The sequence below is a fragment of the Centrocercus urophasianus genome, unplaced genomic scaffold (assembly GCF_019232065.1).
Source record: "Centrocercus urophasianus isolate 14NV4802_14NV808 unplaced genomic scaffold, USGS_Curo_1.0 seq_12, whole genome shotgun sequence".
In the NCBI taxonomy this organism is placed as follows: domain Eukaryota; kingdom Metazoa; phylum Chordata; class Aves; order Galliformes; family Phasianidae; genus Centrocercus; species Centrocercus urophasianus.
In genome coordinates, this window is record NW_024884364.1 from 26314172 (window position 1) to 26336848 (window position 22677).

The window sequence follows — 22677 nt, forward strand, 5'->3', positions numbered from 1 at the left end:
ATGGATTGTGTCCAGAACAGGGGCATAAAGACAATCAGAGGGCTGGAGCACCTTCCCTACAAGGACAGTCTGAGAGAGTTGGGGCTCTTCAGTCTGGACAGGAGAAGGCTCCCAGGAGACCTTATAGCAGCCTTCCAATACCTGAAGGGGGCCTACAGGAAAGCTAAGGAGGGACTTTTTATAAGGACATGCAGTGACAGGATGAGGGGAAATGGCTTTATACTAGAAGAGGGCAGATTTAGACTAGATATTAGGAAGAAGTTCTTTACTGTGAGGGTGGTGAGACACCGGAACAGGTTGCCCAAAGAAGTTGTGGATGCCCCCTCCCTGGAGGCATTCAAAGCCAGACTGGTTGGGTCTTTGAGAAACCTGGTCTAGAGGGAGATGTCCCTGCCTATAGCAGGAGCCTGGAACCAGGTGATCTTAAAGGTTCCTTACAACCCAAACCGTTCTGTGACCTTTGCGAGCAGCAAGACCTTCCTTCCCCTGCTCTTCTGTCTTTGCCTGTATGGAAGGACTTATCACCTCCCACATACATGGTGACACAATATGCTCCTGCTCAAAATTCTCACATGTTCAATTTCACATAAAACCTTAAGGCAGAATGCTTATTTGTCTTCCTGGGCTATTAATGCTTTTAAACATTTTAAAGTTCACTGCAAGACAGATTTACATTTAAAATTAGAATTTCCATACATGAAGGCTGGTGCCTTAAACACTTATTTTAAGAGGCCAATGTAATATCAGTTATAGATATTATATAGATACATATTAGCAATTGTAATACTAAGTTCATTTCTGTATTCAGTTAAAATACTGAAAATTTGAACTCTGTGCTTGACTGCAAGATAGCTTTGTACAGTTCTGTTTTTCACAAGGTCTCTTAAACTTTTATGCTGAACTTCACATATTGCATCCTGAGGCCCTGTGAAGTAGCTGGCATAGGAATATGACACCAACTGATGGTAGCAGTAAAGGCATAGCCTTCATCAATTAAAGTTTATCAGTTAATCTTTAGCTCCAGAGCAATAGTTGCAAGGAAAGCCAGACGAGGCAGAAAACACCGTGGGTAATGGAACATGGGGAAAAATAAAGCTATTAAATAGGGTTCATGCTAAATAATGCACAATTTTTATTAAGTGTAAAAGCCTTTTACACTACCATTCATAAGCATCCTTTTAATTTCTTTTCAGCATCACTACTATAACTTCAGCTCATTCTCAGCATAGTGATACAGTTCTAGAAGAGCAGATTAACATACCTCTTTAGCAACAGTATGCCAGTGCAGGTGAGTTTCACACACATCCATCCTTTCCTGATGAAGGAACTTGCACTTGTCTGGTACCAGAAGGGCATCACTCACAAACTCGCCCACTGAAAGAAGAAATAATAGTAAATTAAAAAACCCATGAATAATAAACAGTAATTTTGCATCTAATTCCTCATCCTCTTAAACCTCTTGGTTGGTATACGCCAGCTTCCATGGATGAGCAGCAGGGCTGCTTGCAAAGAACGGTGAAGTTTCTGAATTTCCACAGTGCTCCTGACTTTGATCTGATTTTGATACTGGATTATGGAAAGTTTAGCATAATATGGCAACTTCCACTTGAGCTATATGAAGTACGTTGGACCCACTGATGACGTGTGGTGCAACATGAAGCTAGGAGATGGCGGGATCTAGCTCATGGAAGTCTAGCACAAGATGCTGAGAGGCATGACAATACTCTGCTTCTGCATCTATGCAGGGCTTGTGTAGGGAAGGGGCCTGAAGTGCTTTGAAATATTAATAGTTTTTCCATTATGGAATAAATCTTATCCTAACATATTGTTTTTAATAATCCTAGAGTATTTACGTTACTAACAGTCCATTGAGTTATTGTTGTGATGTAGACTCTCTCTTGCAGCCTCATTACATCAACCAGATGAATTCAGATTAACCAAGAAGGGAGGGAACATGAAGCCAGAACCAGAAGCCAGGGAACATGATGACTCATCGTCACCTGCCTACCTGGATCTGATCAGAGTAGGGGAAAAAGGACTCTGCAATGGACAGATCTGAACAAAGAAATTGTGCTGCCTTTAGCAGTAGCACAGCAACAAGAACACCACTGAAGTACATAATACTCACAGCTTCAATGCTTACAATTAAAAAGAAATTCAGCTGATGAATAACACAATTCATTAGACTAAAATCACTAATCCTGTACAGTTCTGGCTTTACAATTAAGCAAACCCAAACCCTTGAAAAATGTTTTAAAAGAAACCAAAAAAATAAATAAATAAACAACTGTAGAATGCTTTTGAAAAGTTGACACACTGAACAGACCCTGCATTGTGAAGCACATGACTCAGCTGGCATAAGTGATCAGCTCCCCAGAGCAATTGTCTGCAATCTCCAAAAAACTACAGTGGGTTTTAAATGAACAAACCATGATGTCCCGATGGCTGAACGGACACAATAATGAGTTAATGAATTGGAAAGAGATGACTGCAAGTTTACTGTTCAGTAGAGGGTCATCTAAGGGACCTGATGAAACAGTCCTTGAAGCTTATATTAACAAAGTCTGTTTTAAAAATAATCAACATCCCCTTGCACTGGGAGAAAAGCGCAGTTCAGCAAATACAGGCATATAGCTTTGCTAATCACCAGGATGTACTTTTCACACAAAGTTCCTTGTTCTACTTCAGTGCTTTTGATCTCAAGTCTTTAAATTCAGTTGCTTGATTTACTAGGAAAAAGGATTTTATTACCTTTACCCTTGTGTGACACGCTCTACTGCTTGCAAATTATTAACAGAAATGCTTTCTGGAGGTATGTAGAATAAACTTGTAGAAATAATGAGTTGAAACACTTTCTGGTAATCCGGAATACAAAATTTGCAGCTTCTGTTAATGGAGTCTGTACCACCAGTGGTGTTATACTTAAATCCTGCACTGAAATGTGAATAAATGTGCTTTTAGTCATATACTGCCACACCCCCAAAATGATCCAGCTCATAGGTAACGGATAATGCTTCCATTTAGCCAAGTATCTGAGCACTAAGAAAACACATGGGTGTTCTGCTTATGGTGCAATGTCTGCCTCGCTCTCACAGGACAGAGACTTTCACAAATACCTGCAGTTACATGTTGTTGCCTGTTCAAGCATACAAAGCATTCAGAGCTTTGTCTTTACAGCAAACATTTCTAGAAAACAAAATAAATCCTGCAAAAGTGGCAGATATCACGAAATTCATTTTACTACCAGTGAAACAGATGCAACCCTTTATCATCTGACTTCAGATACATTTATTTTGCTTGGGCCAGTCTACCAGAAACACAAGCCCATGAGGAAGTAGCACTTAAAATACATTTGGCTTGTGGACAGGCTTCTATCTGTACAACTTCAGTATTCATTTAACTTTCAGTGCTGCTGAGTCATTATGCCTTTGAGGACTGTTTGATTTTTCAAACAAGTAACCCACAGACTGCACAGAGGAAATGAAGACGTGAAGAGTGAACAATCCTGTGCCTCCTGAGTGAGGACCAATGTCAATGAGCTCTAAATGTTAGAGTTCCACAGGCAGAAGGACTGGCAAAATTTACCTCGAAGATAAACCCCAACCACAAAGGGGTGGTATTACCATCACCATTGGTACTGCTGTCAGGTTTGCATTCATCCCTATTTTCTGTATTTTTCTGTATTTTTCAAGGTCTCCTGCATTTTGATTCTAGTCCTACATCTGTGGTCTGCTGGTAACTCTAATAATAAAACATGACGGCACAGTTTGTCTCCTGATGAGTTCATAAATCACTAAATTCCCTCAAGAAATCCAAGAGGCAAGTAGAATAACCACTTGTTTTTCAGGAGATGTTTACCCGTTCTTGCAGGGAAGATCTGAACAAAAGCAGCCTGCTCTGCCTTCTGGGTTTCTAGCCCTTCCGGAAGAAACAGCCCTGAAGGGGAATTTCGGGCAGAGATCAAGTTACCACGTTAAAAGCAAACAAACAAAACCACAAAAAGCCTTGTGCCTACAATTCATTCAGCCAAAGGCAGAGAATATTCTGCTTGCTCTTCTGGAACTAAGCTGCATGCTCCCAACTCAAACCTCTGTCTTTGAACAGCTATGTTTAAGTTGTTGTATTCACTGTCTATGCTTATGTGCTACACATCATTTGCAAGACATCACGCTAACGTTGTAAATCACAGCTTAATTTCATTTTACAAATCTCAGTTCATCTCCTTCCCAATGCCCAATTTTCCATTACATTTGTAGCAGCCTTCACACTGCCACATCCCAGCGGACACCAACAGTGTAGCAGTTGACATGCATCAAAGACAGCTCTGCCACACATTACAGATCACAGTCACCAATTATAATGCCACATTTTACTACCGAATTATTTTCATTCAGACAACGACATCCTGTATTCTCTGAAAAATACTCCCAGAACAACAACAGATTTTGTGCTGCAAGATCTTAAGTTTTAGTTCAGAAATACGTATTTCAACCAGCAAAGACTATGAAGTCTATTCAGACTCAGCCTCTAACAAAAGGATTCTAGCAAAGGCAGACTTTTAAATCTACTCTAGGAAGAAAAAGGCTCAGCAAGCAAGCACATTTACAAGAACATGTCTGCCCTATCTGTTCAAATGGTAGATATCATATCAGGGCAAAATGATTCAAAATGAAAATACCATATGCTGTGTGAGGTACTGTCAGCAGATCTTCCATCCACTGCATAAAACAGTTGGGATGTGAGGATTCATCCAACATCACACAAAAAGAGAGCGAAGATGAGAAAGGTAATGAAACCAAATCTATGATGAAACCAAACACCTGCTAGCAGATGGCTGGGATATCAACCAAAAAATAAGTATGCTCAAATTATCTTCAGGGGAGTACTTTTAAAGAGAGCCTGTTCTAACTTTTGCATGAAAATACAGTGCAAATGCTAGAGTTTGTGGCTTCATTTTTAGTGCCACCAGTGAGCACAAGGCCTTGCTGAAATGAATTACAAGATAAAGTGTCTAAACCCACATTCTTGAGGAGAACATTGGAAGAAATGTGTCTTTTCCTATGACTTCCCATGGATGACACCAGGCAGCCACATGCCAGGACACTGGCAGCAAGTGATAAAGCCCTTCCCAGCCCATGGGCTCTGTGATGCCCTGTTCTATAGGTGCAACAGCTCAGCTTTCAGCATGTTTGTTAGCTCGTGTGCCTACTGTAAGTATGTCCCTTACATTTATTCAGTCACCTAACTTCAAGTGCCACTATTAAGGGTGACATTTACGTAGCAGAAAGCATGACATTTTAAGTCTTACTCACAGGACAGTTTACTTTTAAAATGCATTTTGCTTTTCAGGCAAATGATTTAGTAAGCACAGCTATCTAGAAATATACCAAACGAGTCCCAGTATTGTCCAAGCACCTACTATTGACCTAGCACCCACAGGTGAAGAGGCAGAGGCTGCTCTGATGAGGCACTGCATTGCCCCATACCTAGGGGTGGCACTGGCCCTGCTCCACACACGGCTTTCCTCTCACTCCAGCATGATTGTGCCCAGGCAGACTGCGAAAGTCCTTCAGTCTGCTTTAAAGGGTTTCAAACAGCACACGGTAAACAGAGGTTTCAGAGATTTCTCCAATTTCAAAGTTAAAGAGAAGCAGTGTTTAGGAAGTAAGTAAAAACCCATCTGTAGTCATTTGAAAGGTAATTTGCTTTTACCTATGAATGACTACCAATAATAGTATCAGTAAATAGGAAGCGATCAAACTCCATCCCACTGTATTTCTTTCTCCAGTAAACACGTAGAGCAGCATCAACAGGTGCTGAAAACACAGACAGTCACCAGTAGAAGTCAGGCTGAAGGAGGAAGGAGCTGGCACTCAGCTGTGCAACGTAGCAACAAATACATCTGAAGCAACAACCCAAGGAAACCACGTTCACCATCTGCAGAATTTGTCCATTTATTAGGCTACAAAAGGTAAAAATTTCTGACTTTCTGAGATTAAAAACTGGTAGTCTTAGCTGTACTCAGTGTCTCAATACTCTGAAAACCATTTTGAAAAATCCTGATAATGTGCTTTTCACAAGTTCTTTGGTGACACACAATTTATGACCATACTGGTGACACAAGATCAAGGCAAAAGAAGATCCACTGTACTGAATGCAATGACATCTGAATATGCACACCAGCAAATGCACATCAGGTCCCAGCCGTGGTGCTGTTCAGCCATAGTTTTTGGAAAATCCAAATACCTTAGGTAGAATTCTGGGCTTGAAGGGCTAAAACTTTTTAGGTACAACCCATTAAAATGCATTTGTCCACATGAAATAATGAACCACATAAGAGCTGCACCTCAAAGCAATTTGCAGTGTTTATGCTTTTGTTTTCATAAGGTTCTGTACAGAAGAAGGGTTATTCTCTTACCTTCTTCCTCTGTAACTCTTTGATCATTGACATAAATGGAATTTCTGCTCACTCTGATACTTTTTTTTTTTTTTGCTTGAATGCGTTTTTTTATGAAATTGGCTTACTTTCCAGACAGAATGTAAGCATCATTCATATTTTATGCATTACACCAATAACAGATACATTTGTTTACACATAAGAAAATCCAAATGCACATCATCACATGTTCCAGCATCATTACAGACAAGGCACACAAACATTTCTTCAAAATCTACAGCACTTCTGTGGCTCATTGAAGCATTAAGCCCATTTACTGCTCAATTATTTCTTCTACAGCTCTCCCCCATCTTTGTGGAAAGTCTTTCAGGGAACACAGCAAGATGCCTGTTATGCCCCTCTCTTGCACATTAATGCAACATAACAGAACTGTGCCAGTGCCCACTAACCCAACCTCGTGGGTTAGGTCACATGTTGGGATTCCTTTTCCTAATTCCTACACCCTAACCTAAATGGCCCACAAACTCAAAAACAAAAAAACCACCAAACAGCCTATCAGAACTTGTTATCAGTGTGACCAGCAGCAAACGTCACCCCCAAAAGGCCATCTGGAGGGTTTTCTCTTTGGTTTGCTTTCTCTAGGGACCAGTGACTCAGAAAGACAAATTTTCTTGCTTTGCACCACAAACCAAAACACAGCCTCTAACTTAGGACTTACTGAGAAATCATCCCAAAAACTGGCTGCCCAGTCAAGAAAGGCAAGAAATTTCAGGGCCAAGTTGCTCTTTTCCAGTTCCTCAATGCAGCAATCACATCTTCAAAGTTTCTGCCATAAATGAGAGTACTTGTTGCAGATATAAACCTCTCCCCCACAGTTCTGTAATGCTGCTCAATTTCCTAGAAATACGTAGGGAACTGCAAAAATAACAAAAACACTACACATGTCAATCTGGAGAACTCGACTCCATCCTGTCTCAGTCAAACAGCTCCTCTGTGATGCTGCGCAAAGATCTTTTCACCTTCTCCCACAACATCCTTAATTGCTTCTGTTTCCCTCCCCTCTGCTCTCTGTAGTCCCAACAGGATTTGTTTTCCCTGCTGTCTTCGTAACAATCAGTCCCACCTTTCTACTTTTTACTCAATTATCACAGTAGTACTGTTCAACAAATCTATAGTAGGACGTGGTCAATTGCTCTGAAGGACTGGGGAATGCACTGTGGATTGAAGCCCAGCTGTTCACAGTGTAAAAAAGATTATAAGTGAAAGATGCCACTTGTGGGTGGTTGCCGCATTTATTTATTTTTTAAAGGATTCCAAGTCCCATCCTGAGCTGACAGCAGTTTGTCTAGCTAAAACAGATCCTCTGCAGTGGAATAAAAATAGAAGGCAATGAAAAGCTGAAAGGTGCTGAGAGCTAAGGCAAATTAGAAAAGTCTCCTTAATTTTTCTGCCTGCGGTAGAGCAGAGAAAATAACAGTACTCCTCAAAAAGAACACAGGATAATGAAGAACTTATTGGAAATCTCTTCACCTACACAAAACAGTCAGTAGAATTCATAGAAGGAAAAAAAAAAACCAACAAAACAAACCAGCACTGAAAAACTCTAAGGAACAGATTTAAAGTGTGAAAGGTTTAATGAGATAATTTTGTGAAGATTTAGTAAGACTTTTTATAAAGTCCCAAAGTAGAACCAAAAGCAAAGTTTTGAAATATCCTGTACCACAACCAAAATAGAAGAAAAAAACAGGAGGGAAAACAAGATAGTGGCACTTGCAAAGAAAAAAACACAAGAAAGGATGCTCAGGTTGTTTACACAGCATTGTCTGGAATACGCAGTTACATGCCTGCTATTTCTTAGATGCCTGCTGTTATTCTGTTTGAAAAGCATCCTGTCTTTATGCAGCTTTTTACATCAAGTTTCTGTGAAAGAAACACAGCAACATTATTACTCACTGACCATCTCTGTCCAGAAAGGGAGTACAGGGGATAAAAAAAAACGTAAGAGTATCATATGCTCCATGCCCCCAGAAGTTATTGTGGACAAAAAAGGGTAATGTGAAACATTTTCTTTTCAGTATGGGGGAGAGAAGGCTATGGTAGGGAGGAGGAGAGGTAAATAAAAACAAAATTAAAAAAAAAAATCTCCTATTACCAGAAAGGTACAGCAGAAAAAACAGCAAGAATTTGGGAACACTTACCACAGAATCATAGATTTGAATTGGAAGGGACATTTAAAGGTCATCTAATCTAACTTCTCTGCAACGAACAGGGATTCCCACAGCTCCATCAGGTGCTCAGAGCCCCATCCAGCCTGACCTTGAGTGTCTCCAGGGACAGGGCATCCAATGCCTCTCCAGGCAACCTGTTTCACTGCCTCACCACCTTTCTTGTAAAACACTTCTTGCTTATATACAGTCTAAATCTCCCCTCTTATAGTTTGTCCTGTCACAATAAATCCAGCTAAAGAATCTGTCCCTTCTTTCTTACAGTTCCCCTTCAGATACTAAAAGACCACCCTCAGATCTCCCTGGAGCCTTCTCTTCTCCAGAGCAGCCACAGCTCTCTCAGCCTGTCCTCTGAGAGGGGTGATTCCATCCTTTGAATCATTTTGCAGCCCTGCTCTGGACACTCCAACATGTCCTTTTTGGCAGGTTTGTGTCCTACCCTTATGTACCCCAGCTTGCACAATCCAGTTGCAAGACCTTGTATTTGGATTTGCTAAACCTCATGAGGTTCTCCTGGGCACACTGCTGGAGCCTGTCTAGGTCCCTCTGGAAGGCATCCTGTCTCAGGCAAGTCGACTGCACCACATCACTTGGTGCCTTCAAAGCTTCTCTTACCAAGGTAAGAAATCCTTTGCTCACACTCCCCCTTCTGTGGCAGTACTATACATGGAACAATTCGCCATCATCCAATGCTTAAATCCATTTACATGAAGCCCTTTGGTTCTCCACAGCCACTTATTTTTCCAGCACTCTGTTATTGAAAGCTACCACCAAGCACCTCTCTGGTCCTCACAGTCATTACCCACTGAGTCACTATGGTAAAATATAAGTATAAAAAATATAACACTATGGAAATCTAAAAGCATTTGAGGAATGAGTTGAAACAGTTTTCTTCTTAAAGGGACACCATTAACTAGGGTTGTAGAAACAATGCTATCAAGGATTGCTAACCCAGGAAGGCTGACGAGGAGGAAACAGGATCGCTGCCCTGGGCCTCATCATACCTGTTAGCACTGCAAGTGCTCCAAGCAAATCTATCACCTGAAGAACTCATTTAATGAAGGGTGGAGAAAGATTGCTGGTACACAGACTAAACGCTCTCCACACCACAATCATTTACCCAGTCTTGAGATATTAATAACAGGGAAAAAATGATCAGGGATACTAAGAAGAAGCCTGAGTCAGATTACTGTTTTATTTAAAAATCTCAGTTGTTTTCAGGGTTGTTTGTTGTTGCTGTCATTGTTTTTTTGCTTTTTTGTTTACTAGGTTGGCTTTGTGAAATTGTTTCTTTTGGTTCAAGACCCAAAATTTTAATTGCCGCCTGCCTTCTGGCTGCTCTGATGAGCTCCTTTACAGTTCTCTTATCACCACAAGGTGGGACATTCAGTAACAAGAACACGGTGTGGGTTAAGCACCAAGCAAATACCAAAAAACCCCACAGAGGGAGAAGCTGCTTGCAGCAAGCTTGCAACAGGGAGCTCTCAGAGCCTCATCAAGGGCCCATGGTTCCCACAGCAGGCAACAAAGCAGCAAATCTGTACTGGACATCACCAGGCCACACAGCTGGCTCTCCAGCAATGGGACCCCACACCCCTTTCATACTTTGCATTGGTGACAAGAGCTGGACAGGCACATGCTCAGGTGAAGCATTTGGCAACAGCAACTTGGAAAAAAAGATAAGGAAAAGCTGAGGAGGTGCATCTCTCTACGATCAGCGCGTACTGTTCTCAAATACTTGCTTGTTTACAGCAGGCATTTAGTCACTGGTGCTGGACCTCCTCCTCCTGCACCACATTGGGGTTTCCCATCTGCACTGATGTTTGCTAACAGCCAGTCAGCATCAGTTAAGACAAAAAATAAAGAGAATTTGCCCTTGTTTTCAATTTGTTAAACAGTCAGTGCAGTGTAGTCCCACTGCCAGGCTTATTCAAGACAACACTTGCTCTTCTCCATATTCAGTAGGATTATAACAAAGTCAGTTTTCAAAAACATCTAAAAAGAACAAAAGCTGGCAGCTTTTAAAACATGAAAAATCATTTGAGAAATGATTATAAAAACTGCCTGATTTAATTAATAAAAATAATCCGTACAGCAGGATCCATTTTAATGATCTTTCTCACATGCAAGTGTATGTACCAAATAAAACTTAATTGCGTTTCTCAAAAGTGGATACGCTCCAAATCTTAAGAAATCATATTTGTGAACCTTATTTTTCCTCCAGCTGCCCTCAGGTTTTTCCAAGCAATAGTATGGCTGAATTTCAAAAAAGATTATGCTTTATGAATGTTACTGAATACATGAATTTTAACACTGCAGCCATTAACACCATATTCTGCTGCTGCTGAGACACACTACAAGTCTAAAAGCACTTGTTACCATTTCTGCTCCCTCTCTCACAGCAGGCAGCAGACATATTTTGCAGCAAGATCTGTAAGTGCAAATCTCCAAGCAGTTTAACATTTTGTGCCTCCCTTCTGGTTGAAGTGACACCGCACTTGATTATGTAAACCTATTTGGAAAATGGGCTCTGAATTGGAAACAGCATACAGTCAGAGGTAATTAGATTAATTACTTTACTAACATATTACTTAGTCATACTAGTGACTTGCTGAACACACCAATCAAATGGTTAGATAGCACAAAAACAGGACACTGAGAAACAATTCAGCACTGCTGGGACCCGTAATCCCAACATGCTTGGCTTTATTACATGACGAGATGTTTCTCATGGGCAATCCATAGTAATTTGGGTAAAGCATCTGGTATTAGCAGCAAAGCTAGAGAAAACTCCACCAGTCATTGATGTCTAGAAGAGGTAATGACCATAAACATAGCTGGAAAGAATTTAAATGTTACATACAGCCTTAAGGTTTCATCATCAAAGGCTGTTTCAAGCACCAGTACTCCAATAACAAATCAGATTTCAAATAAGAATATATTTCCTGAAGTAATATTTCACTTTTGCTTCTGTTTTTCCTCCTAAACACCTTCATGCTAAATGTTTCATTATAAAATTCAGATTCTTTTTACTCCAACAGTAATTTAATTCATGCTTTTCACTTGCTCTCTCGCTAAGAAGAGAAATCACTATAAAATCAAATCAGACTGCAATTGTTTCTGTAATATCTTCTTGTGCAAAGGATCTGATGAGTGAATAAATAACTGAATACACAGCAGCTGAAGACCAACTTAGCAGAAATACTTTGCTGATTATTAACAGCCTAAGCAATCAGTTACCATAACCATGGAGCCCTGAATATTCTTTTTGCTGAGACAAAACTTCTATTCAAACTGTTACTGCCTGTAGTTGAAAGACTTCACTGTGTTTCAAGTGCCCTGGGAAAACAGGAAACCACCTTTGGGCTTTGCAAAGTTTACAGATAAGCACAGCAGTGATTACCCACCAAAACGTGTTTCTGCTCTAGAGCAAAACCTTTACTCATCTTGCAGTAAGGGTTTTTAAATTGTTGTTTAATGTCTCTGTTAATGATATGGAGGAGACAGAACGTGCTCCCTTAAAATCTGCAGATGACTCCAAACCAGGAGAAAGAGCCACCACATTTGCAGGCAGAGCTTCTGCTCAGGGAGACCTAGACAGGCTAGAGCAACAAGCTGACAAAAACCTCATAAAACTCAACAGGGACAAATGCCTAACCCTGTCTCTGGGAAGCAAAAAAGTCCTAGTGATGATACAGGTTGGGTAGTGGCCAACTGGAGAGCAGCCCTGCAGAAAGTCTCTAGCAGGACAACAAGATGTTCTCAAGCCTACAGTGCGTCCTGACATCAAACACGGCCAACAGTGTTTTAGGCTGCGAGAAGTTGAAAACAGACTGAGAGAGGTGATTCACTCTTACTAGTTGGCACTCACTAGACTGTATCTAGAATATTGTGTACCGTTTTGGGCACTGCAGTACAAGAAAGATACTGATGAACGGGATTGAGTTCAGTAGGTGGTCACTAAGATAGACAGAGGTGGGTTGGGGACACCTTTGCCTGCAAGGAGAGGCTGAAGAAGCAGGACTTATTCAGGACTCGCAGAGTCCTGCTCTCATAACTTCAGGTGAATTAGTACCTGCCCACTCATACCAATGGGGACATCACCAAGCCAACAGAACTAGCTGTTTTGCAGTGGTGCGCTGCATGAAAAGACAGTTCTTACTGGATATAGAGGGAAAAAAGTCACAAAGATAAAACAAGCATGAGAAAAAAGGCATCACAAATCCAAAACATAGCATCATAGAAGATATTATGAAGAAAATTAACTCCATCCCGGCCACAACAGTACTAGCAGCCAAGAAAGTCTGTAGAATCTTTTGTCTTTGGATGTGTTCAAAACCAGGCCAGGCAAAGCCCTGAATAATCTGGTGAAAATACAAGCCCTGCCTCGTGCAGCAGATAAGACATAAGAATTCCAGGAGTCCTTTCTGGTCTGACTGGCCTATGATTCCATTAATCCCTTAAGTCTTCTCCACTTCCCTATACTGTACTACAAAAAACCCAAACCTGAAAAAATCTCTGACTTCATTCCTATCACACCAACTTTCAAAACGTCATTATTCTGTACCCTTCATGCAACCTGAAGTCTGAGTTTATTGATGCTATTACAAACCACACTATCACAGAGAAGGTGGTGCTTTTCCTATTTCACAGAGAACTTGGCATACTCTGTATGATTACAGAAGGGGAACAACACAGCTTATATTTCTGTTATCTATCTCAAACAGCAGTAAGTGATGGTTGATTCAACTTCATGGACAAACAAAACAAGATGGTCACACTGTCAACATCACATTCTTAAGTTGACGGAATGAGTTTCGTGCACCACCTTCTGCTGGTAAACGAGGAAGACAGTTTTGCACCAGCTTTAGATATTAGAAAGTAGCTTAAACAAACAAACAAACAAACAAAATGCAACTTTTGGTTTCTGACACGTGGTAGTAATGACTGCCACAACTACTGATAGTGTGAGCTGCTCTGATTAACAGGCAAAAGCTCTGCATCATATCTCTAGTCCTCCTTGTGAGAGCACACAATAGCCCACAAGTCAGTGTAGCGCACTTGCAGCATTGTGTAAAATTCAACATTTTTTGTGAAATATTTTATGTAAATATTACTGCTTATTAAAAAAAAAAGAAAAAGCCCACTCTACTTTAGGACAAAAAGCGTTCCTCTTCACTCTTCATTTACAAGAATTAAACTCACTGAACACAGCAACAATAAACAAGTGCTGGCATAAGGTGGTGGTATTTTACTAACTGATCAATTGAAACTTGTCTGATTTTCTCTCTCTCGTACAAATGAGTCATTGTGGATAGAAATCAAGTCAGGATTAGCGTGCAAGATCATCTTCCATTAAGATCAGAATCCTTACCCCAAGGACTACGCTAAATGCAAATACTGCAAATAACATGCAAATACTGAAGGCAATATGTTAAAAGAACAATTGTTATTTGCACAGACTTTAGGCTCAGAAATGCTGCCTAGTGTCTAAGCCTAGTCCGCACTATCAGAACATTGATTGTTTTATTCTAATGTCTTTTATCTGGTCAAAAATTTGAGAGAGTGAATGGAGTAAATGGATTTTAAAGTAAGATGAATAACCAGAAGGAAGATAATAAACTGAACAAGAACAGTAAATACATCATATTATAGACCTACAGCAAGGATGACCAAATTAGATTGAATAAATCAAGATGAACCACTGGGATGGAACATTTTGCAATGCAACTGAAAAGGTTAATAAAAGCTTATAAATCAAACGCTCCGTAGATTCCTCTCCAAGTCAAGTGTCTAGCATCAATACTGAAAAAAGTTTAAAGGAAATGAATCTGTCCAACATAAGACAACACAAGAGTGACATTAATGAAATCAAAAGCAGAACATTTTATATCTTGATGTACATTTGACAGAAAAAGGCACCACACTGAACTGAAACACTTCGTACAAGTTCCCACAAAAAGTGAACAGTAAGCTGGTCAAACTGCTTCATATGTAAAACTCAGAAGAACCCATATTCTATTTGGATGTTATTACACACGACACCAGGAAGGGGACTCCTTTGAAGGTAATCAGAATCAGATTTTGAAAGCCACAGAAGTGCAAAAGATGTTCACAGCAAGCCCCTCCCAGAGGTCTGCTGGGATAATGACTGTGCTCGAGCACTTCTAACACCACACATGGTTATTCTTCTTCAAAAATTGGAACCTCCTACATCAGAGAAAAGGGTAAAGTGAACTGACATCTCAATTTAGCAAAACAAGCACTTTGACTCTCAGTTGGCAAAACTCATTTTCTGAAGAACTGCTTAAAGCAACTCCAATGAGTTCTTCAACAGATTTTTGCCCAAAGGTGCTATTTTACCCCCATTCAATCTCCAGCTATTCTAATCATGTGATAAACACAATCTTGTGGGAATAATGGCAAATTCTGCATTAAAAAAAAAAAAAAAAAAAAGGGGGGGGGGGAGAGAAGGAGGGGGAAAGAAGGAAAAAAAAAGGAAGTAGAAAAAAAGAATTAAACAGAGGAGGCAGCTGCAAGCATCAGCATTCCAAAAATCATCTACAGATAAAAGAGGACTGCCTGGGCATGAGTTAGTCTGCATTACCTGGTGTGACGTACAGACCAAGACAACACTGCAAAGACACCACTCACACTCTTTCACGTTGACAACTGTAGAATTTCAGGGCAACAAGAAACCGCGGAGAACTTGGAATTCTCTGTAGATTGGGGGAGGAGGACAAAGGGAAAGAGGAGGCTTCTCAAAGCATTTGTGAGGCTCAGAAAGGCATTCTCCCTCTTCTCCAATTCCCTTATCTCAATTAGCTGGCCTCAGAAGAGCTCCTACTATTTTAGAATACATTTTTCTTAAGAGCTTTACATCTGATAATGTGAATAAAAATGTTCTAAATTGATTCTGTTGTAACAGACTAGATAACAGGAACTACATGTAGCCAATTGTTCGTACATAATACAAATGGCATTAGAGTTTAAGTTAAAATTACACATTGCATTTTTATTAGAACTTTAAAGCTACTTTTGAAACACCTTGACATAGGAGACACATTGTAAATTATGAGGGCAGTTACATAACTGAAAATTGAAATGAAACTTTAGAACTGCCTATAATTTCACAAAGCTTAACATAAAGGAGAGGTGTGAGAGACTTCAGTATTACTCTTTTATAATATGCCAAATCAACTTGAGAGATATTTGTTAGCTAATAAATGGGAACAAGTGAAGTACCAAAAAGGTCTGGGTGGGCTACAGAAAAACTATTAGATTAAGATTAAATCAGGCTTTAATTAAGATTAAATCAGGCTAAACATCTCATTTTCCACACTAACAGAACAAAACAGAAAAGAAAAAAATTGTATCAGGATGTTTTTGACTTAAAGAACAGAGCAAATGGCCAGGCAGAGGGGAAGTCCACATTAACTAAAATGAAGTCTGATCTAACTCTCCCCCAGCCTGAAAAAGGAAAAAAGCTACAAAAGATTTATCACTTCACTTCAATGCTCTACAGCAGTAATATGGCAGTGATATACATGCTACATCTTTTATTTTCCAAGTTCCCTCAATTTTTAAAAATATAAAATACACAGTAATTAACAAAAAATACTCTGAGTAGCTAAATGATGAGCACAGGAACCTTATATTTTCAAAAAACTGGGAATAATGCAATTCAGATTGACTTAGGCCAACATAGGTCAATGTTTCTCTCAATAAGGCAGGCCCCTGCCCTTCCCCAGCCCGCCCTCCCCTTCCCCAGCCTGCCCTCACTATTATCACACCTATAACCATATTATCAGCAAGATCAGGGACTTGAGTTTTTAAATACCTTCTACTCAAAGGCAACTTGGGGATCATTTAGATAATTAGCTTGGCTCATATTTCAAGATGTTTGGCTGCCATTCTTGGGTTAACAGGAACAAACTTCAAGAAGGAGGTTGGTGGACAGGCAGTAGAAAGACCAATCTACATCCATCAAACTCTGAATGCTCGCTTCCATCTCTGCTCTAGAAAAGCATCCTGAGATGGCTGCTGGCACCACTCTGGTACTGCAGACACTGTAAAATGGAAACCCTACCCCAAATCCTTCATTTCTTCCCAGATTGAAGTAAAAATGCATGATTCAATTCAAATTTGGTCAGGTTATGAAACAGATGCAATAAAAATTTCCTGGCATACAGGGAGCAGAATTTGAGGTTGACTGCAAAACTTAGAGGGGATTTCACTCAAAGAAAGCCTTCCTGAAGGCTGTTCTTAAAAAAAAAAAAAAAGGAAATTACATTTTAAAAATACCACCATGGTATGGCTAATCTTAAATATTCAATAATCTTATAACACATTAAGAACACACAAGAGGGGAGAAGGATAGCTTGAGAAAATAATAGATACTCAGAAAGTGTGTCCTAGGCTTAACTATAATTAAAACACATCATATACAAACCAATTCAATGAAGTACAGCAAACAGAAAAGCTAAAATGAAAAGCAGACTCCTTCAAGCCATGCAGGATCAAACTTCCTAAGAAGTAGACTTTCCTTATGTATTCGCCAGAGCACCTTCTGCTGAAAGAAGTAGAAGCTGGTATTACTTACTACAGAGCCAAAATTAATTTGTGTTACCAAAATTAACTTTGATATCAAGTTGTTATGATTCTATTTTCTGACCTAACTGCAATGATCTAATAAAAAAGTAGGGTAATTGAAATATTTTACCCATCAAGAACTTTCCAACAAAGCCAACGAGAGTAAAAGATCAAAGATCTTACCGTAGAAAGTAAATAATTTCCAATAATCATGATCCTCATTCATTATCCCTAGCACAGCTTTTTGCAGCCTTTCAGTATGTCAAATTGAACAACTAGGAAGCATTTTTAATTGCCAAGTTAGAATCACAAATTGGTTTGGGTTGGAAAGGACCTTTAATATCACCTAGCTCCAACCCCCCTGCTTTATGCAGGGACATCTCCCACAAGACCACGCTGCTCAAAGGCCCATCCAGCCTGGAGGTTAAGTGCATCAGCTTAGGTACAGAACTAAACAACAACTCCTACCTTAAAAAAAAAAAAAAAAGTACATTTAAAAAAAAATCTTGAGTGGGAAAAAAGCAAAACAAAACTTAACAGCAGGTTAAGAGGAAAAACTAGGACTTCTCTTTTTTAAAGATATTCACACATTCTAATAAAATCAAAGTACTTCATATTAGCCTCGGGTTCACATATTCAAATGGAATTAAAGTCCCCTTTATGTTGCCATAGTGATCATCATGAAAAGTTTCCATTTGATTCTGAACATATTGAAAAATCCCATTATTTATCAACCTGGAGGTCAGAAGCAAAGCTCAAAATTTCTAAATAAAGTTTAGATCCACAGCAAAAGCTAAATAGGGAACTACTCATACATTTGTTAATACTGATGAAAACACTTAGAAGGAAAGACTATACTGCAATCACTGAAATCAGTAGTAATTCCTCAAGCTAATTAAGTATTAAAACTATTTGCTTTTATTTTGTTATCATGTAGGCTGCTGGTATTACTAAGCATTATGCTGGTATAATCTATGCGTAAGTAAATGGAGTTTAGAAAATTTAGGACCATGCTGGTCATTGCTACAGCCAGATTCCACATTCCACCACTTTGCTTACAAAAGGCATGTTTCTTCTCAATTAACCCAAGGAAGGTACAAAGATGGAAAATCATTGTACCGTTCCTTTCAAATAAAACCAATGAAAGTCTCCTTGCAGAGAATAAATATATAAAACTACCTCATTGGTGGCTCCATAGCCTCTAAGGGCCAAGTAGCTCTGGATCGGCCAGTTCCTCTGACTCACACAGGAGTGCAAGAAAGAAGGGGCTTGTAACTCAGCAGAACATATCCTGGGTCTGCTGGAAGGGGACTGAACACCTGCTGTAGGGTTTCAAGGCACAGCAGCAAACAGTGAAAGCAAAAAAGACGGGGTGTATTATCAAGGGAAATCTCAGTGAAGACTGAGCCTTTCAGTTCCTCTGTCAGCCATCCACCTGTAAACAAGGTCAGTAAGCATGAGCGTCTCACACAGACTCAAAAAGTTCCCTTAAAAAAAGACACTACTTTTCAGCTTTTTTTGGATGAGTGGTAGGATGGAGGGCTGTTTGCTTGAGTCTGCTCAACTCTTAGTGAACAAAACTTGTACTCAAATTTGAAAAGTTTCAAAAGAAACAAGATTTCACGTTTCCCATTGCAGACATTTTCTACATGAAAATAACAAGCTACATTTGAATACAAAATGTCTCCTGTCACAGTATCTTATTTTGTAATCACTGACTATTAGTATAAGTTTTCATGTGAAAGAGTAAAGAACCCAAGGGGAATTCTTGCTCACATGACAAAGATGCTTGCAATTGCATCTAAGGGACTAGAAGTGTTGAAGCATGTTTGACCTTCAAATGTCAGCATGTTCATCTTGCACAGATTTTGGATATTTACACAACTGTGAAGTGCTGTAACACTTACCCTAGGGACACATCAAAGAACAGCAACAAGCCCTGCTGCCTCTGAATCCCAGCAGGCTACTTCATGGGGACAAGGCTGGGCATGAACTTGGCCAGCACAACATATATCTTCTCTTGTCTTGAGGCTCTCAGCAATGTGATATGATGAAGTAATGTGTGATAGGCCTGAGCGACTTCCAGCACTCAGAGCACAGCCCCATAATGCTGCCATGCCTTTTCCTGCCAATGATGGAGGACTTATCCTTTCAGAGCAGCTAAGTGCCAAGATGCTGTGCTGTCACATCTAGCTTTATCAGCCCTTTTTGCCTAAAGGGCAAAGTGTCCTTTATGAGAAATACTTCACTGAAAATTAACCAAGTTCTTTACAGCACTTAAAGTCATTTTGCTAATTCTTTCTAAGGTTACAGATGAACTCTTAGAAACAAACTTTCACCAAACAAAAAACAAATACTGTAGGTTATAATATAGTAAATTATGAAACATTTTCCTGCGTTCTTCAAGCAATCTACACTTTACAGAAAATCTAATTCTGATTTCTTGGTGCTAGTGCCATGATAAAAAAGTACCGTGTCTAGAAATTACTTCAGAACTTAAATTCAAAGCAACAGAGCTTAAACAGAAAGCCAGCTCTAAGTTAGATGTGCACAGTGATACTGTTGGAAGCAATGGAAAACAACAAAATGGCCACAATATGCAACTCAAGTACAGTAAAAGCAGTTGTTGAAAGGCTGCTCATATTCTCGAAGGATAGCTCCAGTATTCTCCTGGAGACTGGCAGCCCATGGCACGGACCAGCACACTCTGCTGGATAAGGAACTGGCTGGAGGTCCAGTCCCAGAGAGCGGTGGGGAATGGAGTTAAATCCAGCCGGTGACCAGTCACAAGCAGTGTTCCCCAGGGGTTGGTAAGCCCAGATAAGCCCACAGTTGACACAGTAGCACAGTTACATTCTACGATTACTCCCAACCCTTTTCCTAATAATCCCTAACACTACGTTGTTGGGTTTTTATGACACTAAAGAACCAGTGTTTTCACAGAGCTATTAATACTTGAAGTCTCATTCTAGAGTGGTTAGGGGCTACTCAAAGTATCACCATATCTACTAAAATAAGATTAATTTATTTTACGCTTCCCCTATGTACACTGTTTTTATTGCACAGATTTTCTCCTGCCATTCTAGCTCCAGTGAATCAACATCAGAGAACCACCTGAAATTCTTCATAGTTTGCCTTTATTAATTATACCCTAAATAGCTTTGTGACATTAGCAGATGGGTCACGGTCACCACATAATTTACCACCTTTTCAAAATCACCCACAAACACTCTGCATGTCTCAAGCATAAGATCTGATCTCTTCGAGATTCTGCTATTGACCTTTCTCCACCTTGAGGACGGACCATTAATTCCTAGCTTTTTTTTCCTTCCTTATTTAGCCATATAATAGTTTTCTCTTCTATTCCATGGTAGATTAATTTCTTTAATAGCTTCTGGTAATGGACCTTGTTAAATTTCTTTTGAAAAATCAAAGTAGACACACTATCTATTGGCCTATCTACTCCTTCAAATAAACGGAAGTGCCTCTTCCTCAATCTCATACTCAGTGGCAAGCCAATATCCCAAGGTGTCTATGCCCTGCCTCTCTCCAGTAGAGTGATGAAATCCACTTTTTATCATCTTCCTTAGAAGATTTTAGAAATATCCAGTGACTCCCATCACTGACCCCTCCTTTGCAGTCATTAACTGCATCAAATCTGCTAGCAACACTCAATCCCCCTGAGAACAGAACATATTTAGGAAGAGCAGAAATCTGTGGGAAGATGCTCCATATGTAAACCAATTTAACGACACGTGACAGGATGTACATTTCCTTTCTCTCCCCCTCCCTATCTTTCCTTCCTGACCAGGCAAACAACACATTTTAATTAGCAGAATTCTCCCATGGCAAAATTAAGTACTTTATTTTGGAAGAAACACCCAAAGAAGGATGAATCATCTCTGTGGCAGCACAAAGATCCTCAGATGTAAAGTTCCCGTTTTGAAGCTGGGTGTGTACAGTGTACAAGGTATGAAACTTCTGCAGTGGCTTCACACATTGTTCATGGGTTGCAAATGTGTGAATGCACACTTAAAATCAAACACGTGTACACTTCATGAATAACTGTTGCATGTATAGTTAGACATACATGCACACTGTTTCAAGACTTTCATAATTTGAAGCCAACTAGTAACTGATAATTTTAATTTTGAAGCTTCATCCAACCCTTTTGAAGCATCATCCAACCCTTCTTCAGCCTTCCACCTATAAAATAGGGCTAACAGTCCTTACCTCATGACCTCTAGGATATTAGAATTGTCTCCAAGGTGCCCATTTAAGATTAGAAGAACTTCAGAGAAGTAACTGATTTTTGTCTTTAGGCAGGATTTGAACAGCAAGCAAGGGAGAAGGCTGCATGATGACTGAACAGGATGCAGAAACAAAACACCATGCAGCGCATCAGGATTACAGCAGTGGCTGAGCACTGGTACAGTCCCAGACTGGTCAGCATAAGCTCACGGAGCTTATGAAGCTCATGGATTAGCTTTCCATTTTCCAGTTTTTGACATTTTAACCACATGACACTGACATTAACATTTTAACCATAGCAAAGCTCTCAGAAACACCTTTTGTGGTAAGCTCATTTTACATAAAGCATTGAGGATAAAAGAGGAATGTCTGACATTCACATAGCCCAGACAGAGTCAGAAGAGACAGAAACTTGGTCCAGCTAGGATCGGTCATTCAAGAAGAAAACTTAATTTACCTTCTCAAGCTCTTACACATCTCAAAACAGCCTGGGCTTTTTAAACTTTTTTTTTTTTTTTTTAACTACAATTTTTACTGCTTTCTTTAATATTTGGCTATTAACAAGACCGTTGCAAATCAGTGACCGCTTCCTGTGAGCTGCTGTTCAGGTGTATACACTGCCTGCTCTGGTTTCCCTATCACATTTTCAAGTGATAAATGAAGCATTTGCTTACCACACTTATTTAAAAGGAATTTATTGTTGCTGCTTCAGGAGTAGATTTGTAGATCTGTTACGTTCACAACATTAGAAAAGGTTTTCCATTTTGACTTATTCCACAAATCCATTTCTAATTAAAATGTACTCCAGTTACTAAGGAAGTAAAACCTGCGTACACCCTAAAAATGCACAGAAATAGAGGAACTCAGACTTACTCCTGGTCTAACGCTGTACAAAAATAAGATACTTTACATTTAATTATATGTAAAGGTGCTCTCTGGTCTCTGACAGCAGGCTAATTTTGCTTCATCTCTTCACTTCAACGTTTCATCATCTCCAGCTCAAACTTGGCTAAGAAGCAGCTGAATCAACGCTTGGCACAAGTGCAGGCGCTGTTACTGGCTGAGGAAGATCTCACTTGCCTGATGAGAGATTGCATTCAAGATTTCTCTGCCCACTCCCCATCCCTTCCTCTAGTGAATGGTGCTTTGTCCCTGAAGCATGCCAGTACCACATTAGTGGTTTATACAGTCCTGCTCCATGAATAAAAAGCT

General features: G+C 39.8%; 1 protein-coding gene across 1 annotated transcript in view; it reads right to left on the reverse strand.

Annotated features, from left to right (window-relative positions):
* LOC122156229 (amyloid beta precursor protein) overlaps positions 1–22677 on the reverse strand; it is a 158536-nt gene that overhangs the window by 102913 nt on the left and 32946 nt on the right. The window contains exon 3 of the mRNA XM_042810837.1: positions 1262–1374. Coding sequence (XP_042666771.1) covers positions 1262–1374 — 113 coding nt within the window. The remainder of the gene's footprint in view (positions 1–1261; positions 1375–22677) is intronic.